Source organism: Schistocerca cancellata, chromosome 7, assembly GCF_023864275.1.
Source record: "Schistocerca cancellata isolate TAMUIC-IGC-003103 chromosome 7, iqSchCanc2.1, whole genome shotgun sequence".
In the NCBI taxonomy this organism is placed as follows: Eukaryota; Metazoa; Arthropoda; class Insecta; order Orthoptera; family Acrididae; genus Schistocerca; species Schistocerca cancellata.
The window spans coordinates 103,837,206-103,864,817 of NC_064632.1; the positions used below are offsets into that span (position 1 = coordinate 103,837,206).

Here is a 27,612-nt window from a genome sequence, read left to right on the forward strand (position 1 = left end):
CCAGACTGGTGTTAAATGTTATTTATATTTCATTGATATTCTGTGGCATACTTTCCACTTGTGTATACTGCTATTGTCGCAAAGCTGATTCATGGCGAGAATTATTATGCGACTTTGTAATTAAACCTATTTTCCAGGTTACCACACTGGCTGGCGAAATAATCAGAAATATTAAACAAACAAAGGAGAAAGCGAATTACAGCGTTCGTCAGTCAGGAAAACGTAAGGTACTATAAATTTGTTCCTCAAAGAGTGTAGTGACATCCAGCATCAGTGCTTCTTTTTCAGTTTCTTTGAAATTCTCGAATGTGAAAAGCACCACCACCGCTCATTTTGCCATATGTCCCTAAGCGAACAGTCTTGACTGGCTACAGCATGCAAGAAAATAAATTGAAAAAACTGCATAATTTCTGAACCTGTAACCCAAATGATGTGGATTCTTTATTCTCACATGCTTACCACCTACGTACTCTACACAATTCGGAAACCGCCGTTTCTCCCAAAAACCTACTATTGGCTTGACATAGTCTTCATTGGAGAAAGGTACGTACAAACCATACAAATCATCCAAAATTGCTTGACAAGTTTCCTTCACTATTCTCTCAGCCATACCATTTAATATTCTAAATTTATGTTCTAATATTTTGAAAGAAACAGTTCCCAGATACAACAACAGACAATAGCATATGCTGTTTAACGCTTTCTCGATATAGTTATCTTAAGGGGCTCCGGAACGCCCTATACTTGCAATGTTAAAATAATGCTTATAAATTACATCTTTCCTCACAAAGTATTTGAGGTAGGAAGTTGAACTTTTTACAGATTATTTATTGGAATATGGGCTACAACTTAACACAGGGATTTTACAAAATTTTAGTTCAGTTATTAAAGATGATTTTTTTTCAATTGTAATGAAAATTCACAACATTTTTTTGCAATTTTTTATTTATATATTCAAAAATATATTGTTTTTTGGAAAAAGGCTGTGTTAAATTATGCAGAAGGTACTGTGTAACATTAACTGAAAGTTTGAAACAAATATGTTTGGAAGATCCTTAGAAAACATGTAATTAGTATGAGAAAATAAAAGTTTTGGGAATCGAGCGACAAAGATTGGATTAACTTTTTAGTGCATTCCAGGTCCATATGATGGATTATCTTCATCCTCTGCATACTCCTCCTCCAGCTTCCTCTTGTTCCTGCTCCTGTTTACTCTTGCTTGTATTTCTAGACTCTTTACAGCCCTGTTTGCAGCCCAAAGGCGTTCCTTGTCTAAAGCAAGCATCACTCGTACCCTGTTAGAACCTATCTTCATTCGCATATTTCTAAATACCTTGCACCTTACAATGTTGCCATCATTGAAAGTCGCAACAGCAATTTTACTTTTACTCATTATTATACTTCAACAAAACAGAGACTCAAGAAACAGAATTAATTACGAATATTTTCGAGATAACGACAGAGTAAATAAACATGAAACAATCGACAATCACACCAGCGATATATATTGAACCATCACAGGTTAGCCACAACACATACTTTATCTCACATCACTAAAATGTACCTGATGAACACGGACGTTAATAATAACACCATTTGACAGCAGTTTAACAGCGCCACAGTGGGTCACGCCCATGTAGAACACATTTCAAAAAAAATTTAAAAATAGTTGTAGTCTTCGGAATTGAATAAATTATATATCTATTAAAAGGTGGCAGATTCAGAAAACGCAAAAAAGTAAAAATTGAACTTTTCATGATTTTGAGCCTTTCCGGAGCCCCTTAAGACAATTATACTGACAGTAAGCATCATCTCACAAAGATGATGAACAAGTGTACCCTGGAAATATTGCATAGTTTCAGTTGCCACCATCTGAAGCAAAACCCAAGAGTCTCAAGAGTGACGACATGATTTAAGAGTGTAATACACTGCTATTCATTGATTTTATTATTTGTGTTGTTTTATATTTCTGGTATAGTTATGTAATTATTTCACTTTATTTTCTTTCATTTTGTCATAAAAAAGAAATGGTGTGATATAAGGGATGTATTTCATAGAGAAAAGATAATACAACAAATCTGTACAATGAAGTAATGGAGACAGAGGCACCAAGCAGTTCAGTTGCCTCATGACTGGCCAGCAGCTGGCCATGTGTCCATGTGTCAGATGTCATGTAGCTATAGTGAACGAGTTTCAGCAGTCGGCCATAGTTGTATGATCATGCAGACAACCTATTAACCGGATGAATAGGCCCCACTGGATGGCCAGGCTAATTTTCCCCCCTATTTGTTTGTTATAAATTCTTGGGCCAAGAATGACACTTTTATTCCTGCTTGTCCCAAATATTTGGCAGTTTTTCCGAACATGTCGTGATTTTCGAAGATGTGGTTAGGTGTGAACTTAAGAGGACAGCTTAAATTGGTGCTCATGAAACGAGCAGCATTTCTCCGAAATGTTTGGCAGTTTATTTCCGAATATGTTGCGGTTTCCGATTTTCCATTCACACATGGGAGAGGTACCAAGCTTGGCCTTCTCAAAATGTACTACAGAACACATACATGTCATTTTGATACCACTTCCAAGTAGGCTGGGCCTGTCACGAATGCATTGGCACATAGAAGATGAGAACTTGAACTCACAGTGGTGTCAAGAAATGAGGAACCATTGTAGCTATGATGTGTTTCTAAACACTGAGCATTTAGAGTATGTTGTGGATGATTAGAATGTGTCATTGCGAAATTTACTGTAGTGTCGAGTTGATGGTAAACGAAAGAAAATCAAAACACAGTCACAAACGCAATTAAGCGCATCTTCTAACATCCTTATAAACAGACCTACACAAGTGATGTATTGCAGCAACCTGTTGCATGTGCAAGCGACTGCTTTGTATGTCGCACACCTGTGGCCAAATCATAGTGATCGGTTGCTCATCACTGATCATAACGGAAATCTTAAGCAACACGGTGGATAGCATGCAATTCACACATGCAATATGGCTGCCTGGCTGGTTTGCAGCGTTGTATGACAATACGGCTGTAAATCATTTGTCTAACAGTTTTGTCCCGTTTTGCTTCACTCACATTGAGTAAGAGGCTTACGTTGAAGTTGATAGATATTCAGGGACCACAGACCACTCTGAGAAATGAAGCTGAGGCTGGAGTCGCATTTCATATTAAAAAATAATACAAAATACGTTCTCCGATTTTGCAGTGATTAGCATTTAGATGCTTCTGATATAGCAGTTGACTTGATGGGAAGCTGACAGTAATAGTTATAGTACACTGCGCTCCATCCCATGATTTTGAGTTATTTATGAAACAGTTAATATTAAATGGACATTTTAATTTAAGTGTTCAGGGAAAAACTAACACAGGTATATTCCAGTCCCTTGTCATTTCATATAATCTAACTCTCTCCCCCATACAATTTATAATAAGAGTTATGCTAATCAGCAGAGCTGCTACTGACGAAATTTCTAGTCACATCGACATTGCAAAGAAATTGTGTAAATACTATGAGACTAATGAACGAATGAAAAGGGAACTGAGGGTTAAGAAACGAAAGACGAATAGTGTTAATACAGTGTAGAGACATATACACACCACTTGGCATCCATGAAAAACTAGTGAATGAAAAAGGCATTGAGGATTAATAAACAAAAGACGAACTGTATTGGCACACTGACAAATTTAGACAACACACTTGGTGTCAGCGAAAAATGTAGCATATTCTGTAAAGTAACCTACAGTGTTTTAAAACAAATGTAATAAATTACGGTCCCTATTTTTGAAATTTAGATAGCCATGGGTATACAGAAATTAACTGCTTCCTAAACGTAGCAATTCGTTTTCCATAGCAAAGGTTTTCAATACAGTGGTGTTCATAATATTGGTTGAAGTTGCTTGACAAATAGCTTGTGAGTGGGGTCTTCAAGACGAATGAAGTGTCACTGATGGTGTCCTATGAGCTTATTCCATAGATTATAGAAGGACTTGCAATTTAATCAAAGACCTGGCATTCTTCCTTTTCTTTGCTGACATATCTGTTTTCTGAATAGAGATATGGCGAAATTATTTGGTGAGTTCGATGACTGCATATGTGTACTGAACTTTAAGTTCACAAGTCAGTTCTCCTGGGACAGAAAAAATTAAACCTTTGAGTGGCACTGATGGAACTTAATTCTCTGACAATGAAATTTTCTGCCATTGTGAGGAAGATTTTACTTTCATCTTTGAGATATGCTTTCAGTCTCATTTCACTCCCCCACAGTCTTGTAACCATGTGTCTTCGCCAAAATTACTCAGTGTACTGGAAGATAGCAATGAAAACAATGGAAATATAACCACATTGTCAACACTGCAGGCATGTTTTTCAGAGACCACTGCAGTTGCACCTGAAGTAAATGTATTGTGTTTGGCAAAGTATTACTTCAAAACAAGAATACATTTAATAAGGACATTTTTCTCCTTTCTACCAAGTTTCCATTCGCACAGAAAGGTGTTCAATATGAACCAACAAAAACTTTTGATAATTTGCCCAATAATGTACAATGTCTGAAGGTAGCAAAGCAAGTTTTAATTTCTGCTGGATAATTCCTTCTGTTCCATGGACAAATTTCTATTTAAAAATGGCAGCAAGTGGTTTTCAAGTGCAGATGCATTGCATGAGTAGAACTAAAAAAATAATGTGCTCATTGATGTTGCCACAAATGACGTTTATACATTGCGTACATGGACTCATTCCACATATTTTCGATAAAAGAATCATTCAAATTAGCTACAGAACGTGTAACTAACTGACTAACTAATAGGAATGATAACATTAGATTTGCAAGTTCACCAACTGATGTGTTTTTGGAAGTGACTGATTGAATGTGAGTGAATGAGTTTAGTTTTGCTTCCCGGTTTCTCTTGTTGGTCAGAAATCAGCACTGCTATCTGCATAACCTACAGTTATTATGTGTGCTCAGTTGAAAGTCAATTGTTGTTAATAGGGCTTAGTACTGTATACAATTTTGGATCATTTAAATTTCATATGGTTGGAGAATTCTTAACTTTATTCATTCTGTCATGAACTATTCCTCCATAAATTCCAAGTTTTCAGGAATTACAGTAAGGAAATTCACCCCCAAGCTTAGACTGATCAGTTCCTATACCCTTCAGCACCAAATTTGCCACTTGAACACAAATTAGATTTTCTCTGCGGTTATTCGGAAAATGAGCCTGCAGCAAGAATGCTCTCGATTGTGAAAGATTGCCAAAGTATAAATAATTTCTACCGAGCATTTTTGCCAGCCTGCTGGTTGCAGGCCACACAAGATCTGGTAAAATATAACATCGTAATGCTACGAAGTTTTGAACAGTCTGACTTCTCTAGCCCAGTAAAATATTTTGAAGACACAGTATGCAGAAATCAGTACTTATCAAATCCACACAGACCATCAGAGCTAATTTGCATTTGTTTGTCAAAGTTACCTACACATTCACATTTGAGACATGTAATTTTGGCCAGCAGACTTAAAGATGATTTAGAAGCATTCCAAGCATTTGTTCTGGAATTGGTGTTGGACAGTGACAACGGTTTAACGAAAAAAAAAATACAATAACAGTCACTAGAGAAAGTATGACAGGCATGATGGTTTTGTACTGTGTGAAAACAAAAACTATGGGAACTTGCACAAAAAACATAAACACACAAACGATTACAGATGGGATAACCGACATCGCCCATATGACGCACAATTCTTGCAGCTGAGTAATGATTATTGTAACAGAAGTAATTTATGGAGTTCTGACTATCAACACACAATAATAATAACAGACAACACAGAAATTGTGGTAATCACAACAGGTGTAATCACGTTTATCATAACATTCACAAGAAATGGAATTCATGCACACTTTCATGGGCACAATTCGAAATGCATGGCGCAACAACAACTACGCAAATAGCAACCAAAGCAGTCAAAACCAAAACAGTTGCAGTAATCAGCATCATAAATCACTGTGGAAAAATTGTGGAAAGGCAAGCCCAGATGGAGAAGTAATTGAAGTCTGATCAAATCCATGAGATAATTAACAATGAGGGAGCAATTTAGGACGAAATTGAAACTATTCAGACACACAAGAGCAAGGGACTTCACCATATTTTGCATATCGAAACATAAATAGAATAAGTCTATTAACAAAAGTGGTATCCAGATGGTACAACTACATGTCACCTGTTTCTACAATATTTCTTGCACTACAGCGCACAGCAAGTTAGCTATAAACCACGCTTTTGCAATGCATGGCAGAGCCACTCCCATCACACGGCAGGCAACGTATGACTAGAATCGTTTGACTATCATCGCGCAGCAAACTTTATTTATCACACAACAAATCGAGCGATTTGCTGCCACAATACATATGCTAAACAAACTGCTACGAACTTCGACATTTAATCTAGAATCCGAATACGAATAAATAATTTGTAATAAAGCGAACATTGACAGCATATTTAAACCAAGTCTGAGTAGATACGCAGATTATCAGCAACATGTTCTTCACTTGAGAAATATTGTTGGCTATATACAATGATGATAACACAGACTCATATATTACATTTCGTACTATTTTTAATGATATATACAGGCTGTTAAGATGGTAATTGTCTTGTCTGGAAGCAAAAGTAATAGGTACTATGATGTAAGAAGTTTTTCAGGCTCTATTGTGAGGTAGTGAAGTTGTGTTTACTGAAGTGAAATAGTTACGATTATAGCTATTAGGTGTTGTTTACATGGAAATAAGTGGATGAAAACAGAGCAGGGAATTGTTATATAAAGTGTATATTGAGATGAAGACAGCGAATATGATTACTGTTGTAACAGGATACCATAACGAGATTTAGGCACATGAGATGATAATTATGAGATTTATGATGCATACTTTAATAGAATGAGGCAATGATTATGATGATTAATGTAAAGAGAGTGTAAATGTTATAGTCAACTTTTAGGCCAGGTGGATGCATTTCGCATTTATAAGAGTAAAAGGTAAGCTCTGGAAAAGATGTGGGTGGATAACAATAGTGAGTGAACATAATGTCACTTGAGACAATATAGTTATTTCTTTGATGTGGAGTTTATAATCATCTGTTGCAAATTATTTAACCTTTTATTGACATAGAGTGTCAATTTTTTTATCAGAATAACTCTAGAATAATTTGGAAGGTGTATATTTTTGTGTACATTTGTGCATGAAAAATATTTTGCAAGAACTTGGCTCAGCATTGATTGCTTTACACTGTGACTCACTCTTTTAGCATATGGTACCTTTTAGAACTTTTGGTGACTCGTCTTCATGGCAATGTTTATACTTGATGAATCAGATTTTTCCTGATTTTTATGTAGCACCATGCATGCAATATTTAACATCTACTGAATTTGTTATAACTAATCTGCCTTTTCTTTGTCTAACAGATGAACTTTACATATTTATGAAACAATGTCATAACAATACTGTCCAGCAGTCTACTTGTTTGGTAAATTTTAAATTTTTGGAAGTGAAATTGAAAGTCATCACTCATGAGATGTGTCATGGACAGACAATAAGCGGAAGGTATAAGAAATATTAATGATGATTTTTTTGTTTTGTTTCCAGTCTTAGTCTTTTTGGCATGGCATGGGATAAAATTCTTTTACATAAATATTTTTCTACTAACATATTTGACATTGCAGACTAACTGTCTTCTTGTGTTTACATTGCTTTACCTTAAGGAGTTTTCAGATTGAATTTGCCTCTTATACTTATGTCATCTGTTGAGTTTCTCTATAAAGCACATTCTCTGCATAAACTGTTATTACAGGATGTGGCCTCACTGTATAATAATTATATTAAATGTATTATTGTAGTGAGCTCTGATAAGCCATGAAAGATGTATAAGAAGACATGAAATATGTGTAAGGAGGAAACAAAGATAAAAAGGTAAAAAAGGAAGTTGTGCAACGCATGCATGCGCAAATAAATGGTTACAAAGTTGGATTTGGGATGAAAAATGGTTAGGTATACAAATATGGCAAATTGTTAAGTAGAGCAAAGATGACAAATGGTTAGGTGGGGCAATTGAGCTAAATAATATGAAATTATGAGAATGTATGAAATTTATGAAAGAAACAAGAAAAGAGGTAAAGAAATGGTTGTTATTTGTTGGAAGTTTGATGCAATTATGGGCAAAATGATTAAAATGAGCATGAATTAAAGCATCAAATGTAACTAGATAGCATGCTAATTACTGACCATATTAAGTATAATAACAACCTGACGTTTGACTGACTGCATAAAGTGTCCTTTGATGTGAACCTCGGTTACTCTCTGATCCATGTTTTCCCTAATTATTTACAGGGTGATTTTTTTCAATGTGTGCAAATTCTAGGGATTGATCACTGAGAGCACGTGGAACAAAAAAGGTCTAATGAACTTATGGCTGAAAATGCATGGTTTCCATGCTAGAGACCATTTATTCAATCATTATTTGTTACAGAGACTGCAGTCTGATACACGCTGAACCATACAGCCACAGTTACACTACGCATGGTTTCCTCCTAGAGGGTGGTACTGCTCCTCATACATCATGCCATAGCACTCTCTCCTGCCGTAGTAATTAGTGATCTTGTGTCTGATTCACTTCTCTTGCTCACTCACCTTGTAGTGGAAGTGGTACAGCATTGTGCACAATGGTTCCATTTTCAAAGCGAGAGTTTGCCATTATGGTGTCTACTTATGGAAAAGCAAATGGGAATGGATGGTGGACAACAAGGTTATATCAGGAGACCGGTCCCTGCTGACAACAACCACAGTATTCAATGTCTGCAACAGTGTTCTGCTTTTTGTCTGAGACAGGGTCGTTTTAGAAAGTAGGAAAGCATGAAGGACATACCCGAAATGTTTTGACATCAGACTTGGAGGAAAATGTGATTAACGTTGTGGAAGGCAACCGCCATGTCTGTACCAGGCAGTTGGCTCTACCAGGGCAGGGTAAGCCAGCCAACCATTTTGAAAATTCTCTATGACAGTTGTCATTAACCTTATCACTTACAGCATGTGCAGGGCTTATTAGTGATGGACATCCCACATTGGGAGCAGTTTCCTCACTGGCTTCTTCACCAGCTAACCATGAGTCCAGGAATTGTGTCATCCAACCTATTCACATATGAGGCCACATTTACGAGAGTTGGATCTTCAACTTTCTTAACATTCATCTATGGGACAGTATGCAGAATCCCCATGGTATGGTGACAGTGAATCTTCAGCATCGGTGCCAGAATGAGTGGGCTGGAATAATTGGTGATTGTATTTTGGGATCATATTTCCTTCCATGTCTCCTAACAGGCCAGAACTGTCAGTGTTTCTTGCCAGTGACTTTGCCTCACTTGCTGGGAGAAGTGCCATTGATGATTCGAAGGGTTATGTGTCTGCTCCATGATGGTGCTGCAGCCCACTTCATCGTTAATTTCTGAACGCATCTCAGTCATGTCTTTCCTGGTTGATGGAACAGTTGAGGGCGTCCTGTTGCATGGCCTGCTCATTCACTGGATCTCATCCTGAGCGATTTCTCATTGTGGGCCCATCTCAAAAGTATTGTGTATGCAGAGCCAATTTCAGTAGTGGAGACACTGGAGTAGCACATTCATGCTGCCTTTGACACTGTTCGGTTGCAGCCTGGTTGATGTGAACGTGTGAGATAGAACATACTATGATTTTTTGCTTATATTTCTGTTACACATATTCTTGTAAGGCTATGTTTCTCTTTGCATTTGTAACATGTTTTGTATGTTCCTATCCTCAACGTACAGAATTTCGTTCTCATCACACTCCTATCTGAAATGACCCTGATACAAAATTCTACTCGGGGAAGTTAGAGGATATGTAAGGCAGAGATGACTTTTTGATTTTTGTGTACTATCAATGTGCGAGTCAGAGAGACTGGAAGTTATGATTACTTTAAAACAATATTTGCCTCTGTGCAGTTTTGATACATTATTTGTAGAAGTGTGGTAGGCGATGGATATATTTCAGTAGTGCTGTGTTGACTTGTTATAGTATATGTTAGATGAACAAAGATTTATGGCTAAGGTCAGCAAGGATGAATATAATTTATATATCGAAAGGCGAAAGGTATATAGGTTTTGAATAATGTTATTTCTTGAAGAGAAGAAATTTGAGGTAAGACTGCAGCACTGCACACTTAATTTGCTGAAATTATTATTGGAAGTTAGTTAACTTTGTTCACTTGCTCAGAGCTGAGAGAAAGAACACCCCACTTCCCTGAATCATACGTTAAAATATCAACTGAGAAAGCTACTTACTTTTTATAGAAATTCTCTGTTAACATTGTGCCCTTTGTAAATCATTGTTCACTTTGTTAAGCATATTAACCTATTGTATTAGGTTGCCTTTTCTTCACGGTCTACTGTAGAGTTCTGTAGCACCTGTCATAGTCCATTTGTCTTAGTAGTGAAGTTTTCCACGGTCTTTACTAAGGATACAGACTGTGACTATTGTGAGTGGATGATAGCCAAGTTAGTGACACTTTGCTCTCATCTCCAGGCTGTGATGGCTTCGGTTATATGTCTTGCCACTGCAGTGAATGGACATCACTGCTGTAGGCTGGCCATGGGGATCCAATGGATGTTCAGCACGTCCGAGTCCTCCAATCAGTCCTCACCAATGGCCAGTCCAGTTACTGCTCCCACTACGTTGACCCCTCACCCATGGTCAAGTGGAAGGTCGCCTCGGTGCGTGGCAGGCGGCGAAAGTCTTCCTAGGGGCAACATATAAGGCCTCCCTGGTTAGTCTGACAAACAGGTTTCAGATGCTGTCTGTGGCTGACATAGTCGCTCAGCCAGTTGCAGTCGCCTGTCGTGTTTCAGAAGCAACCTCTCAGCCTGCAATATCCAGGCAATCACGGGGATGGGATTGTTGGTAGTTGGGAGCTCCAACGTTAGGCACGTTATGGGGCCCCTTACGGACAAGGCTGCCAAGAAGGAAAAGAAAGCCAATGTGTGTGCCATGTAGAGTCATTCCAGACATGGAACGGGTCCTTCCAGATGCTATGAAGAGCATAGGGTGCAGCCAACTGTGGGTGGTAGCTCACGTCAGTGTCACTGACGTGTGTCGTTTTGGATCAGAAGAAATTCTGTCTGGTTTCGAGTGACTAACAGAAGTGGAAAGAGCTGCCAGTCTTGCTTGCAAGATGAAAGCAGAGCTCACATTTGCAACATTGTCGACAGGACCGATTGCGGACGTCTGGTATAGAGCCGAGTGTAGGGTCTGAATCAGCGGCTCAAACGGTTCTGCAACTGTGTAGGCTGCAGATTCCTTGACTTGTGCCATAGGATGGCTGTGTTTCGGGTTCGCCTAATAGGTCAGGAGTCCACCGCATGCAGGAGGCGGCTACAAGGGTGGCAGGGGCAGTGTGGCGTGGACTGGGTGGTTTTTTAGGTTAGAGTGTCTCGGGAAAACACAAAAAGGGCTTCATTCTCAAAGGATGCAGGCCGAACACAGGAAGAATGTAGATACAGAAACTATTGGTATAATAGTTGTAAATAGTCGTAGCTGTGCTGGGAAAGTACCAGAGCTCCAAGCGCTAATAGAAAGCACTGATGCTCAAATCGCTACAGGCACGGAAAGCTGGCTAAAGCCGGAGATAAGTTCAGCCGAAATTTTTGCGAAAAACCTATCAGCGTTCCGAAAGAATAGGCTAAACACAGTTGGTAGCGGCGTGTTTGTTGCAGTTAGAAGCAGTTTATCTTGTCGCAAAACTGAAGCAGATAGTTCCTGTGAGTTAGTATGAGCAAAGGTCATTCTTGCTAACCGGAATAAAATAATGATTGGATCTTTTTACTAACCTCCCAGTTCAGATGGTACAATTGCTGAAAGCTTGAGTTTAATCTCAAATATGTACTCAACTCATACAATTAATTTACCACCAAATATGTTGGCGAAAATGCATGTTTAGTCTTGGAGATACGCATAGAACATCGCCCGAAATTGTGCTAAATGCATTCTCTGATAATTGTTTCGATCAGTTAGTTCATGAGCCCACACGAATAGTACAAGATTGCGGGAACACATTTAACCTCTTAGCAACAAACAATTCTGAGCAAATAACAAGCATCAAAACGGGTGCAGGGATTAGTGAACACGGGGTTGTCGTAGCGAGATTGAATATTGTGACGGCTAAATCTTCCAAAAATAAACGAAAAATATACGTATTCAAAAAAGCAGATAAAAGTTCACTTGACGCCTTCCAGAGATACAATCTCCACTCCTTCCAAATTAACAACATAAGTGTAGACCAGATGTGGCTTGAATTCAAAGAAATAGTATTGGCAGCAACTGACAGATTTATACCCAATAAACTAACAATCGTCGGAGCTGATTGACATGGTACACAAAAAGGGTCAGAACACAGTTGCAGAAACAACGAAAAAACATGCCAAATTTAAAAGGACGCGAAAACTCCTGGCGATCTTTTACAGAAGCTCGAAATTAAGCGCGGATTTCAGTGCGAAATGGTTGTAACACTTTCCGCAACGAAACTTTGTCTCGAAACCTGGCAGAAAATCCAAAGATATTCTAGTCGTATGTGAAGTATGCTAGCAGCAAGACAATTCATGCCTTCTGTGCGCGACAGCAATGGAAATACTATTGATGAGAGTGGTTCCAAAGCAGAGTCATTAAACACAGCCTTCCAAAATTCCTTCACCAGTATTCGAATCAAGAACAGCTGCAAACGTAACGTAGAAACAGATATCCTCGGAGTAGTGGAGCAACTCAAAACACAACAAAAGCAGGTATTCCGGTCCAGAATGAATACCAGTTAGGTTCCTTTCAGAGTATGCTGATACAAGAGCTCCATACATAACAGTCATATACAACCGATCGCTTGACGAAAGATCCGTTGCCAAAGACCGGAATGTTGCACAGTTCACAGCAATATTCAAGAAAGGTATAGGAGTAATCCACTAAATTACAGGCCCATACCATTAACGTCGATATTCAGCAGGTTTTGGAACGCATATGGTATTCGAACATTATGCATTATCTCGAAGAGAGCGTTCTATTGACACACAGTCTTTTGACACGTCGTCTTGTGATAGACAACTAGCTCTTTACTCACACGAATTGTTGAGTAATATTGACACGGGATTTCAAATTAATTCCGTATTTCTAGATTTCCAGAAGGCTTTTGCCACTGTACCAAACAAGCGGTTTCGATTTAGGTTCACTTACGTCACGAAGACGTAGCGTTACGTCACTTACACAGGGTTCATCTCACCTAGCGTGAGATGAATGCTTTTTTTTTTTTTGTCATCAGTCTACTGACTGGTTTGATGCGGCCCGCCACGAATTCCTTTCCTGTGCTAACCTCTTCATCTCAGAGTAGCACTTGCAACCTACGTCCTCAATTATTTGCTTGACGTATTCCAATCTCTGTCTTCCTCTGCAGTTTTTGCCCTCTACAGCTCCCTCTAGTACCATGGAAGTCATTCCCTCATGCCTTAGCAGATGTCCTATCATCCTGTCCCTTCTCCTTATCAGTGTTTTCCACATATTCCTTTCCTCTCCGATTCTGTGTAGAACCTCCTCATTCCTTACCTTATCAGTCCAGCTAATTTTCAACATTCGTCTATAGCACCACATCTCAAATGCTTCGATTCTCTTCTGTTCCGGTTTTCCCACAGTCCATGTTTCACTACCATACAATGCTGTACTCCAGACGTACATCCTCAGAAATTTGTTCCTCAAATTAAGGCCGGTATTTGATATTAGTACACTTCTCTTGGCCAGAAATGCCTTTTTTGCCATAGCGAGTCTGCTTTTGATGTCCTCCTTGCTCCGTCCGTCATTGGTTATTTTACTGCCTAGGTAGCAGAATTCCTTAACTTCATTGACTTCGTGACCATCAATCTTGATGTTAAGTTTCTCGCTGTTCTCATTTCTACTACTTCTCATTACCTTCGTCTTTCTCCGATTTACTCTCAAACCATACTGTGTACTCATTAAACTGTTCATTCTGTTCAGCAGACCATTTAATTCTTCTTCACGTTCACTCAGGATAGCAATGTCATCAGCGAATCGTATCATTGATATCCTTTCACCTTGTATTTTAATTCCACTCCTGAACCTTTCTTTTATTTCCATCATTGCTTCCTCGATGTACAGATTGAAGAGTAGGGGCGAAAGGCTACAGCCTTGTCTTACGCCCTTCTTAATACGAGCACTTCGTTCTTGATCGTCCACTCTTATTATTCCCTCTTAGTTGTTGTACATATTGTATATGACCCGTCTCTCCCTATAGCTTACCCCTACTTTTTTCAGAATCTCGAACAACTTGCACAATTTTATATTGTCGAACGCTTTTTCCAGGTCGACAAATCCTATGAAAGTGTGTAAGTAGCGCGAATAAAAGTAGCGTGAATATAAGGACGCTATGTGCAAGAAGCATGAAGCGCCCTTTGAATGTTTCCTGATAGCTAAAAGAACCACGCGCACTTTGAATAAGAAAATGCTACTTGACACTGGAATCAATATAAAAGATAGGGTCGCCACCAACTCTAGCCACACAACAAAGAAGAGGTAGCACTGAGTCGGAAAATTACTTAATTTATTAATAAGAAAAACTCACAAAAGAACATTCATTGTAAAGTCATTGATAAAGAATGGGATGTAGTTATTAATATGATCCAGGCATTCTTCCCGTGAATCAAATATTGAGTAAAGTAAAAGGGCGTGAACACCATGCGTAAGTGCTGCCTGCAGCAAGATTCGTGAAAACACGATCTATTCCAGAGCATTTGCTTCAGATAAAAAAAGGGACACTAATCACTACACCTGTGCACATGGAAACACTATAGGTGGGCCAACAAGGAAAACTACGAGGTAAATGGCGAAGGTAACGGCGACGTAACATCGGTACACAAGATAAGATTGAAGGCAAAATTATTTATTCCTTAAAACATTGATGTAGTGCATCTATAGACTGCTGTTGCATGCTATGTACAATTGCTTGTGAAATACTATACGTTTCATAACAGACTCGCGTGCCCACTCGGTCCGCGAAGACAATTTCTATGGACCGTGGCCAAATTTTAATCACATGAGACAAAGAAAATTCACAAATACACAAAAATTACCAAGATCCGGAAAAGATTAGAAGCATACACACACAGTTGTAGGCACATAAACACTCACACTGAACCGAGGGCACTTCAACATATGCAACTCCTTCGTGCTGCGTTCCTCTCACGGATCAAAGTCAAGACTGCATTGGGAATCAAACTGAAAGTCTACAAAAGCCTTGCATTCTCTGCTGCAACCCAGCAAGTAAATCTTTATAAGACGAAATTCGAGACCAAAAGCTAAAAGCTCCCCTCTCTATGTGACAACGCGCCACGCGGTCAGTCCAACTCACCCTTCTTCAACTGGAGCACAGCTGTGTACGCTTCCCGTACCGGCGGCAGACTGCCTCCCGCTTCTCCAGCCTCTTCCACGCTCCGCGTGGACCGGAAAACCCCAGGATGCCATTTCCGCCACCAACCTAACGCAGGTGGATTTCTCCCAAGTAGCGGAAACCTCTTTGCCGACTTGACCACTACGAGAGTTGGCAATGAAAGGTGGCTACAGGACCCTTTCAAGTGTCTTGATTTTTCTTTAGCCTTGCTTCCATTATTAGCCGTAACGTCAGAATTGCCTCTCTCGTCCCTTTACTTTTCCTAAAGCCAAACTGATCGTCACCTAGCGCATTCTCAATTTTCATTTCCATTCTTCTGTATATTATTCTTGTAAGCAGCTTCGATGCGTGAGCTGTTAAGCTGATTGTGCGATAATTCTCGCACTTGTCAGCTCTTGCCGTCTTCGGAATTGTGTGGATGATGCTTTTCCGAAAGTCAGATGGTATATCGCCAAACTCATATATTCTACACACCAACGTGAATAGTCGTTTTGTTGCCACTTCCCCCAATGATTTTAGAAATTCTGATGGAATGTTATCTATCCCTTCTGCCTTATTTGACCGTAAGTCCTCCAAAGCTCTCTTAAATTCCGATTCTAATACTGGATCCCCTGTTGTTTGTTGTTGTGGTCTTCAGTCCTGAGACTGGTTTGATGCAGCTCTCCATGCTACTCTGTCCTGTGCAAGCTTCTTCATCTCCCAGTACCTACTGCAGCCTACATCCTTCTGAATCTGCTTAGTGTATTCATCTCTTGGTCTCCCTCTACGATTTTTACCCTCCACACTGCCCTCCAATACTAAATTGGTGATCCCTCGATGTCTCAGAACATGTCCTACCAACCGATCCCTTCTTCTAGTCAAGTTGTGCCACAAGCTCCTCTTCTCCCCAATTCTATTCAATACTTCCTCATTAGTTATGTGATCTACCCATCTAATCTTCAGCATTCTTCTGTAGCACCACATTTCGAAAGCTTCTATTCTCTTCTTGTCTAAACAATTTATCGTCCACGTTTCACTTCCATACATGGCTACACTCCATACAAATACTTTCAGAAACGACTTCCTGACACTTAAATCTACACTCGATGTTAACAAATTTCTCTTCTTCAGAAACCTTTCCTTGCCATTGCCAGTCTACATTTTATATCCTCTCTACTTCGACCATCATCAGTTATTTTGCTCCCCAAATAGCAAAACTCCTTTACTACTTTGTCTCACTTCCTAATCTAATTCCCTCAGCATCACCTGACTTAATTAGACTACATTCCATTATCCTAGTTTTGCTTTTGTTGATGTTCATCTTATACCCTCCATTCATGACACTGTCCATTCCGTTCAACTGCTCTTCCAAGTCCTTTGCTGTCTCTGACAGAATTACAATGTCATCGGCGAACCTCAAAGTTTTTATTTCTTCTCCATGGATTTTAATTCCTACTCCGAACTTTTCTTTTGTTTCCTTTATTGCTTGCTCAATATACAGATTGAATAACATCGGAGATAGGCTACAACCCTGTCTCACTCCCTTCCCAACCACTGCTTCCCTTTCATGTTCCTCGACACTTATAACTGCCATTTGGTTTCTGTACAAATTGTAAATAGCCTTTCGCTCCCTGTATTTTACCCCTGCCACCTTCAGAATTTGAAAGAGAGTATTCCAATCAACATTGTCAAAAGCTTTCTCTAAGTCTACAAATGCTAGAAACGTAGGCTTGCCTTTCCTTAATCTTTCTTCTAAGATGAGTCGTAGGGTCAGTATTGCCTCACGTGTTCCAACATTTCTACGGGATCCAAACTGATCTTCCCCGAGGTCAGCTTCTATCAGTTTTTCCATTCGTCTGTAAATAATTCGCGTTAGTATTTTGCAGCTGTGACTTATTAAACTGATAGTTCGGTAATTTTCACATCTGTCAACACCTGCTTTCTTTGGGATTGGAATTATTATATTCTTCTTGAAGTCTGAGGGTATTTCGCCTGTCTCATACATCTTTGTCACCAGGTGGTAGAGTTTTGTCAGGACTGGCTCTCCCAAGGCTGTCAGTAGTTCTAATGGAATGTTGTCTACTCCGGGGGCCTTGTTTCGACTCAGGTCTTTCAGTGCTCTGTCAAACTCTTCACGCAGTATCGTATCTCCCATTTCATCTTCATCTACATCCTCTTCCATTTCCATAACATTGTCCTCAAGTACATCGCCCTTGTATAGACCCTCTATATACTCCTTCCACCTTTCTGCTTTCCCTTCTTTGCTTAGAACTGGGTTTCCATCTGAGCTCTTGATATTCATACAAGTTGTTCTCTTGTCTCCAAAGGTCTCTTTAATTTTCCTATACGCAGTATCTATCTTACCCCTCGTGAGATAACCCTCTACATCCTTACATTTGTCCTCTAGCCGTCCCTGCTTAGCCATTTTGCACTTCCTGTCGATCTCATTTTTGCCTGCTTCATTTACTGCATTTTTATATTTTCTCCTTTCATCAATTAAATTCAGTATATCTTCTGTTACCCAGGGATTTCTACCAGCCCTCGTCTTTTTACCTACTTGTTCCTCTGCTGCCTTCACTACTTCATCCCTCAAAGCTACCCATTCTTCTTCTACTGTATTTCTTTCCCCCATTCCTGTCAACTGTTCCCTTATGCTGTCCCTGAAGCTCTCTACAACCTCTGGTTCTTTCAGTTTACCTAGGTCCCACCTCCCACCTTTTTGCAGTTCCTTCAGTTTTAATCTACGGTTCATAACCAATAGATTGTGGTCAGAGTCCACATCTGCCCCTGGAAATGTCTTACAATTTAAAACCTGGTTCCTAAATCTCTGTCTTACCATTATATAATCTATCTGATACCTTTTAGTGTCTCCAGCGTTCTTCCATGTATACAACCTTCTTTCATGATTCTTAAACCAAGTGTTAGCTATGATTAAGTTATGCTCTGCGCAAAATTCTACCAGACGGCTTCCTCTTTCATTTCATTTCATAGGATTCCCTATCTCTTCTAAATCGACTCCTGTTTCTTCTTCTATCACATCAGACAAATCTTCACCCTCATAGAGGCTTTCAATGTATTCTTTCCACCTATGTGCTCTCTCCTCTGCATTTAACAGTGGAATTCCCGTTGCACTCTTAATGTTACGACCGTTGCTTTTGATGTCACCAAAGGTTGTTTTGACTTTCCTGTATGCTGAGTCTGTCCTTCCGACAATCATATCGTTTTCGATGTCTTCACATTTTTCCTGCAGCCATTTCGTCTTAGCTTCCCTGCACTTCCTATTTATTTCATTCCTCAGCGACCTGTATATCTGCATTCCTGATTTTCCCGGAACATGTTTGTACTTCCTCCTTTCATCAATCAACTGAAGTATTTCTTCTGTTACCCATGGTTTCTTCGCAGCTACCTTCTTTGTACCTATGTTTTCCTTCCCAACTTCTGTGATGGCCCTTTTTAGAGATGTCCATTCTTCTTCAACTGTACTGCCTACTGCGCTATTCCTTATTGCTGTATCTATAGCGTTAGAGAACTTCAAACGTATCTCGTCATTCCTTAGTACTTCCGTATCCCATTTCTTTGCGTATTGATTCTTCCTGACTAATGTCTTGAACTTCAGCCTACTCTTCATCACTACTATATTGTGATCTGAGTCTATATCTGCTCCTGGGTACGCCTTACAATCCAGTATCTGATTTCGGAATCTCTGTCTGACCATGATGTAATCTAATTGAAAGCTTCCCGTATCTCCCGGCCTTTTCCAAGTATACCTCCTCCTCTTGTGATTCTTGAACAGGGTATTCGCTATTACTAGCTGAAACTTGTTACAGAACTCAATTAGTCTTTCTCCTCTTTCATTCCTTGTCCCAAGCCCATATTCTCCTGTAACCTTTTCTTCTACTCCTTCCCCTACAACTGCATTCCAGTCGCCCATGACTATTAGATTTTCGTCCCCATTTACATACTGCATTACCCTTTCAATATCCTCATACACTTTCCCTATCTGTTCATCTTCAGCTTGCGACGTCGTCATGTATACCTGAACTATCGTTGTCGGTGTTGGTCTGCTGTCGATTCTGATTAGAACAACTGGGTCACTGAACTGTTCACAGTAACACACCCTCTGCCCTACCTTTCTATTCATAACGAATCCTACACCTGTTATACCATTTTCTGCTGCTGTTTATATTACCCGATACTCATCTGACCAGAAATCCTTGTCTTCCTTCCACTTCACTTCACTGACCCCTACTATATCTAGATTGAGCCTTTGCATTTCCCTTTTCAGATTTTCTAGTTTCCCTACCACGTTCAAGCTTCTGACATTCCACGCCCCGACTCGTAGAACGTTATCCTTTCGTTGATTATTCAATCTTTTTCTCATGGTAACCTCCCCCTTGGCAGTCCCCCCCCCCCCCCCCCCCCCGGAGATCCGAATGGGGGACTATTTCGTAATCTTTTGCCAATGGAGAGATCATCATGACACTTCATCAATTACAGGCCACATATCCTGTGGATACACATTACGTGTCTTTAATGTAGTGGTTTCCATTGCCTTCTGTATCCTGATGTCGTTGATCATTGCTGATTCTTCCGCCTTTAGGACAAGAGAGTGCCCTGAACCTCTATCCGCTCCTCCGCCCTCATTGACAAGGCCGTTGGCAGAATGAGGCTGACTTCTTATGCCGGAAGTCTTAGGCCGCCAATGCTGATTATTTATCAAAATTTAGGCAGTGGCGGGGATCGAACCCGGGACCGAAGACGTTTTGATTATGAATCAAAGACGCTACCCATGAAATATCGTCTCAGTTATGTGACTGGATTCGTTATTTCCTGTCAGCGAAGTTCGTAGTAACTCACGGAAAGTCATTGAGTAAAACAAGTGATTTGTGGCGTTCCCCGAGATAGTGTTACAGGTCCTTTGCTGCTCCTTATCTACACTACTGGCCATTAAAATTGCTACATCACGAAGATGACGTGCTACAGACGCAAAATTTAACCGACAGTAAGAAGATGCTGTGATATGAAAATGATTAGCTTTTCAGAGCATTCACACACGGTTGGCACCGGTGGCGACACCTACAACGTGCTGACATGAGGAAAGTTTCCAACCGATTTCTCACACACAAACAGCAGTTGACCGGCGTTGCCTGGTGAAACGTTGTTGTGATGCCTCGTGTAAGGAGGAGAAATGCGTACCATCACGTTTTCGTCTTTGTTAAATGTTGGATTGTAACCTATCGCTATTGCGGTTTATCGTATCGTGACATTGCTGCTCGCGTTGGTCGAGATACAATGACTGTTAGCAGAATATGGAATCGGTGAGTTCAGGAGGGTAATACGGAACCCCGTGCTGGATCCCAATGGCCTCGTATCACTAGCAGTCGAGACGACAGGCATCTTATCCGCATGGCTGTAACGGATCGTACAGCCACGTCTCGATCCCTGAGTCAACAGATGGGGTCGTTTGCAAGACAACAACCATCTGCACGAACAGTTCGACAATGTTTGCAGCAGCATGGACTATCAGCTCGGAGACCATGGCTGCGGTTACCCTCGACGCTGCATCACAGACAGGAGTGCCTGCGATGGTGTACTCAACAACGAACCTGGGTGCACGAATGGCAAAACGTCATTTTTTCGTATGAATTCAGGTTCTGCTTACAGCATCATGATGGTCGCATCCGTGTTTGGCAACATCGCGGTTAATGCACATTGGAAGGGTGTATTCGTCATCGCCATACTGGCGTATCACCCGGCGTGATGGTATGGAGTGCCATTGGTTACACGTCTAGGTCACCTCTTGTTCGCATTGACGGCACTTTGAACAGTGGACGTTACATTTCAGATGTGTTACGACCCATGGCTCTACCCTTCAAAAAAATGTGTTAAATCTTATGGAACGTAACTGCTAAGGTGATCAGTCACTAATCTTACACACTACATAACCTAAATTATCCTAAGGACAAACACACACACCCATGCCCGAGGGAGGACTCGAACCTCCGCCGCGACCAGCCGCACAGTCCATGACTGCAACGCCCATAGACCGCTCGGCTAATCCCGCGCGGCCTACCCTTCATTCGATCCCTGCGAAACACTACATTTCAGCAGGATAATGCACGACCGCATGTTGCAAGTCCTGTTCCTGGTCTTTCTGGATACAGAAAATGTTCGATTGCTGCCCTGGCCAGTACATTCTCCAGATCTCTCACCAATTGAAAACGTCTGGTCAATGGTGGCCGAGCAACTGGCTCGTCACAATACGCCAGTCACTACTCTTGATGAACTGTGGTATCGTGTTGAAGCTGCATGGGCAGCTGTACCTGTACACGCCATCCAAGCTCTGTTTGACTCAATGCCCAGGCGTATCAATGCCGTTATTACGGCCAGAGGTGGTTGTTCTGGGTACTGATTTCTCTGGATCTATGCACCCAAATTACGTGAAAATGTAATCACATGTCAGTTCTAGTATAATATATTTGTCCAAAGAATACCCGTTCATCATCTGCATTTCTTCTTGGTGTAGCAATTTTAATGGCCAGTAGTGTATATGAACAATTTAGGAGACAATCTTAGCAGCCGTCTTACGTTGTTTGCAGACTAGTAACGTCATCAGAAGATCAAAACAAATTGCAAAACGATTTAGGAAAGATATCTGCATGGTGCAAAAACTGGCACTCGACCATAAATAAAGAAAAGTGTGAGGTCATCGACATGAGCACTGAATGGAATTCGTCAAACTTCGGTTACACAATAAATCATTCAAATCTAAAAGTCGTAAATTCAACTAAATACCTAGGAATTACAATTACGAACAACTTAAATTGGAAGGACCACACAGAAATTGTTGTGGGGAAGGCTAACCAAAGACTGCGCTTTATTGGCAGAACAATTAGAAAATGTAACATATCTACTAAGGAGACTGCATACATTTCACTTGTCCATCCTCTTTTAGAATACCGTTGCGCAGTGTGGGATCCTTACCGGATAGGATTGACGGAGTATATAAAGAAAGTTCAAATAAGGGCAGCACGTTTTGTATTATCGCGAAATAGGCGAGAGAGTGCCACTGAAATGATACAGGATTGGGGTGGATATCATTAAAACAAAGGCATTTCTCGTTGCGACCGAATCTTTTCATGAAATTTCAATCACCCATTTTCTCCTCCGAATACGAAAATATTTTGTTGACGCCGATCTACATAGAGAGAAACGATCATCATATAAAAATTAGGAAAATCGTAGGTCGCAAAGAAAGATATAGCCGTTCGTTTTCTTCCGCGCGCTGTACGAGATTGGAATAATAGAGAGTTATTGTGAACTTGTGAAGGTGGTTCGATGAACCATCTACCAGGCACTTAAATGTGATTTGCAGAGTATCCATGTAGATGTAGATGTAGATGTAGACATAGTATTATTCAGATCAATGTTGAGTGTGAAGGTCACGTGAAGCTTTACTCTGCCTTTTTGAATATATTCTTCACTTTTAAGATCGTTGTTTTGGAATATCATTTCTTGGGAATAGTTGCTTTCCCCATCCCACTGTTTATCATTACGCACTACCACATTGCACAATGTGGTATGCAACAGTTTGAATATTTATTTAAAAATTTAGATCTCGTTTAGCCTCTACCTGTTTGTTGTTTGCTGCTATGATTTTGAGAAATCTGCCCAAATGTTGTCAAGATTTGAGGTACGTGGAAATTTTGATTAGGGCCAGATAATTAAATGCTTTATTTCAGTTGCAGCTTTAATATAGAGGCAAGTTACATTCAGACCAGTTACAGTTTAGTTCAAATTAAGTGCTGTTTAGTCAGAGGTTAGCACTCGAGTTTAAGTTGGATATGAGTTTGTGCATATGTAGTTTTTGTAATATGTAGATTTTTATAGAGTGGGAGGTACAGTTGGGATAAATTCCAGACAGAAACACATATAGTGGGGAGGTTACAGGGTTTGTTGAATAAACCATTTAGATGTACATCAGGATAACAATACCTGCAGGGAGAGGTCATCCAGTGGTTAAGAAATTGCTTTGTATTAAGGAGAACTGGGATTCAAATCCTCCTCTCGCCATCCTGCTTTAAATATTCTCATTTCCTGAAATTGTTTAAGAGGCTAGGCTGATTCATAGCTGTGGTTTCTCCAATCCTTATTCCCTTTAAGTTTGAGCTCAGCTTCTGATCCTAAGTGTAGCCTGGATCTCAGGATCTGTGTTAGGGTGGGAGCAGAGGGTGTGGTAGAGGTAGTTCGTGTTAATTTTGTGTTAAATGACGAAATATTTGTGAGTTTTCATGACAAGTAGCTCTTGGTACATTTCTTAGAATTCAGTACTCATTTTATGGTCTGACTTTTTTTCAGACATAATGAACTGATATGTCTGTCTATTTGACGCAGTAGGATGCAAGTTCAATTTATAAGTACTTTCTTCTTGAGGTAGTAGGCAGCTCCCCTGCTCTGCTACCCACTGAGTACATCCCTTTTTCTGATGATGCTAAACTGCAATCATCCTTAATTCGTTAGCTTTTGGTTTTTGTTGATCTCCAATATGGTTTTCTTATTTGTTCATTTTCTTGTTTCAGAATTATAATTTTTTGTGTTATCCTTAACATATTGTGTGAATATGATGCCCACATTTTTTAAGTACTTAAAAACATGATAGTTTATATCCTGAATCTGTGCAACCAGTTTCAATCCTTAGACTATCATCAGACATCCTGTATGCCAAGGGAGAGAACACATGGAAAGCATTCCATGTTGAACCCATAATAAAAAAAAAATTATGTCATCAGCAATAGACAGTTAATCTATGGTATCTCACTGAAATATAAAAGGAATAGATGTGATCAAATCTTAAGGAGATGTGTTTAGCTCCATTCCCAAGGTACAATCTTTTAAGTTTATAAACTCTTTCCTCCACTACATAGATAATGCCCTACGTGAGGCATTGCAGGGTTTGCCATAATAGCATAAGAAATATACAAGCGAGAAAAATTTTCAAGTTTTCTTACATTTATTTAGATTAATTACATTTACTTTTAGTATCTGTCTATTATTTTTTATATAGAATATTTAGATATAAGAAAACATCAACAGAGCATAACATTTATGTAGCACACATAATCTTACACTTCACAGAAGATCAGAATCACAACATTGAAACTAAAGTATCTTTGGGCATTTAGAAAGACATTAATCTGATGGAGTACATTTTATTTCAGCATATCAACACGAATAATTTAATATTCATACACACCGAGCACACCTAGATCTCATACTTCATTTATAAAACTCATTCTTTTTTTATAATAGTACTGTAATACACACAGTGCAGGAAACAATGAGAATGCAGTAAATTATGATATACTCTCTTGGCAATGAGGCCAATTCCCTTAATTGTCATGTAATGAAACACCTTCAGGCATATAACTTAAGAGGTAGAAAAAACAGGAACTTCATTACAGCAACCACACCTAAGACACCAAACTCCAGTTCTTGTTAGCACTCCAGCCAAGTTGTGCAATATGTTGATGAGTTCCTGCACATGAAACAAGTTAGCATCTTTCAAATCAGCAAATGTGTCGGAAGTAGTGAAGAACATAAACTGAATCGAACCTAAAATGTCATCCATGACACTTCAACAAATAATTCTCCTTAGTCATATCTACACTTATTTTTCCTTAACATGATAAATACATAATTACTTATGTTATAGTTTTTCTTTCTCAAATTACAGTAATGGATTGTATAATATTACCAAACTGTACAGCTATGAAAAGTATACAAATGAGATCTGTTTGTTGAAAATAAATCTACTTTAAATTAATTTCTTTTGTTTGTTTAGTTTTAATGTAACATAATTTATCAAACTTTATAATTTCAACAATGTTTCATTTTTATTTGTTGGAATACACATCTGTGATCTTAGACAAGAGGCAAGTTTGAGTAATTCACTTTCATTAATACAATAAAATCAACTGACATTTTGAGTGTACACCTTTTAATTTTGACTTTAGTGAAAACACTTTATTTTTAACCAAATGTGGCACTGAGTGAATTTACAATAATTAGTTAAGTTAAAATTGTATTTTGATTGATTAGATATAATTAGTTGTTACTTAAAGGGCTTCCATTACCATTTAAATACATGCGGTGAAAATATTATGATACAAAAGGTATATAGTGGCAAGGTAATACTGTGATCCTTTTCACAGGATGACTCAAGTGAAGAACTTGGCTAAACATACACATTTTAAATATGAATGAAAGACACTGTCTATTCCATATCTTCTTCATTAAAGTTGAAGATATTTTCATCAATGGAGGGTGTCCACTGAACTGGGCTAGAACTCTGGTAAGCAGTGACAACTTGTTTTACAATTTTTGATGATTACTGCTAATGTTAACCAGAAAATGTTTCTATGCACATTTTAATACATAGTTAACTGGAAAGTTCTTTTGATCTTGGTCCAGTACTTAGGTGACAAAAGAGATTTTCAAGATGTTGCCACCACTGAACAGCTGTTATGAGCAACATCGAAAATCTGCATTTTACTGAGTCAGCAGACTAAACTGAATAACTACAATCATTTACTGGGCATCTGGCATAAGCAGATGTGGTCTCCTCCAACAAACAGTTGATGCTGCTGCCTTCACATTTCATTGTAAAACAATGCTAAGGACTGCATCACACTCAGTCAAATTTGCAGTCCCTTCCATGTGTGATACTCACACAGTAGGTGCCCGTCACACTGAAAAGAGAATTGAGAAACTGTAGTTTTTATAAACATATTGGAAACATCCATATATCAATTTACATATTCTAGAATTTTTAATTCACCAATTTACAAGAGTTACAGACAAGTAAATTTTCTGCACGTTTAACTACTATGCATTTCATTCATGAGTTTAGGGCTCCATTTTGTAACATAACATTACACTAACATGTGATATGGGTTGTTCCTGTTCTCTCATTCTTGTCAGTTGCAAATTAGTGAACAATTTTTGCCTGGTCTGCTAACATGTTTTGGATCACTTAGTGGGAGACATTGATGTAATCTGTCCATTGGCAGCTAAGTTGGCACTTTCCTGGAGGAGGAGGATGTATTCCAAGAAGAAGATTTCTCTTTCTTCATTCTCATCACCCCATAAACATCCCAAACAACACAAACACTTCATTAAATTTGTCAAGTAGGTTCTGCAGTCATCCATAGATTTAAATCTGTGACTGCAGCACATAAAGTTTGAAGACAGACCAACACAAATCACCTACATTAAGATATTGTCCAGATGGCAATGTAGAAACACTGTACTGTTCTTAATTTTCAGTCAAAAAGACACTGACTTAGATTTATATTTATTCCTTACTTTAATAACATAATGGTGAGCCTCAAATTAAATAGTTTCATGGTTGATTCGGCATTACAGAACTAATGTTAAATGCCAGTGCCAAAACAATGTAATAGTATTATATTCCATACTAGTAATTTGAAAGGTTGTGCTCCCACTCTCAGAAGAATACAGTTACTCTGGTAACATTAAGATTAACTCTGTAATGGATCTGTGGAGACCAAGGTTTCCTTGTACCAAATCTCTTCATTTTTCAAATAACTCTGATCTACTTCTGAAATTTTTGTTGCTAAGCCAACATAAGTTTTTGTCTACAGTATTTTATATGATGTGAAATGCGAAAAGAACTAATTTTTGCAAGTGTGTATAGCTATGTCATATTAGCTTTTCATGTGAAAATATTATTTATAAATACTTAAAGTTCATATACTGTAAAATTTCAGTTCTTATTTTTGTGAATTTAAAAAAATAGCCAAATGTTGTTGAGAGTGTATACAACAACTGATACCCTCCTTGTTTCTGTCTCACTCCCTCCTTCCCCCTCCCCTCCCCCCTCACTCTTTCTGCCTCTGCAGAGACACACCTTCCTATGAGAAGCACACTATAGCCTGGTGACATGTAAGGTCCAGACAATGAGGAAAGTGTGGCTGTTTTTTTTTTTTTGCACTTTATATTTTACTTTGTGAAACAACTCTTCTATTCTGTTGAACTTAACAAGGAAAGAGGCAGCTCACAGAAAGCGAGCTCTGCTAATGAAGCTATAAATATCTGTATGTCTAATGTTATAATTTT

At 39.1% G+C, this 27,612-nt stretch overlaps 1 protein-coding gene across 1 annotated transcript in view; it reads right to left on the bottom strand.

The window, feature by feature from the left end:
• Positions 1–24,530: 24,530 nt before the first annotated feature.
• The window catches only part of LOC126092655 (phospholipase A1), a 358,751-nt gene continuing 355,669 nt past the window's right edge, over positions 24,531–27,612 (bottom strand). The window contains exon 6 of the mRNA XM_049908377.1: positions 24,531–26,222. Coding sequence (XP_049764334.1) covers positions 26,165–26,222 — 58 coding nt within the window. The 3' untranslated portion in view covers positions 24,531–26,164. The remainder of the gene's footprint in view (positions 26,223–27,612) is intronic.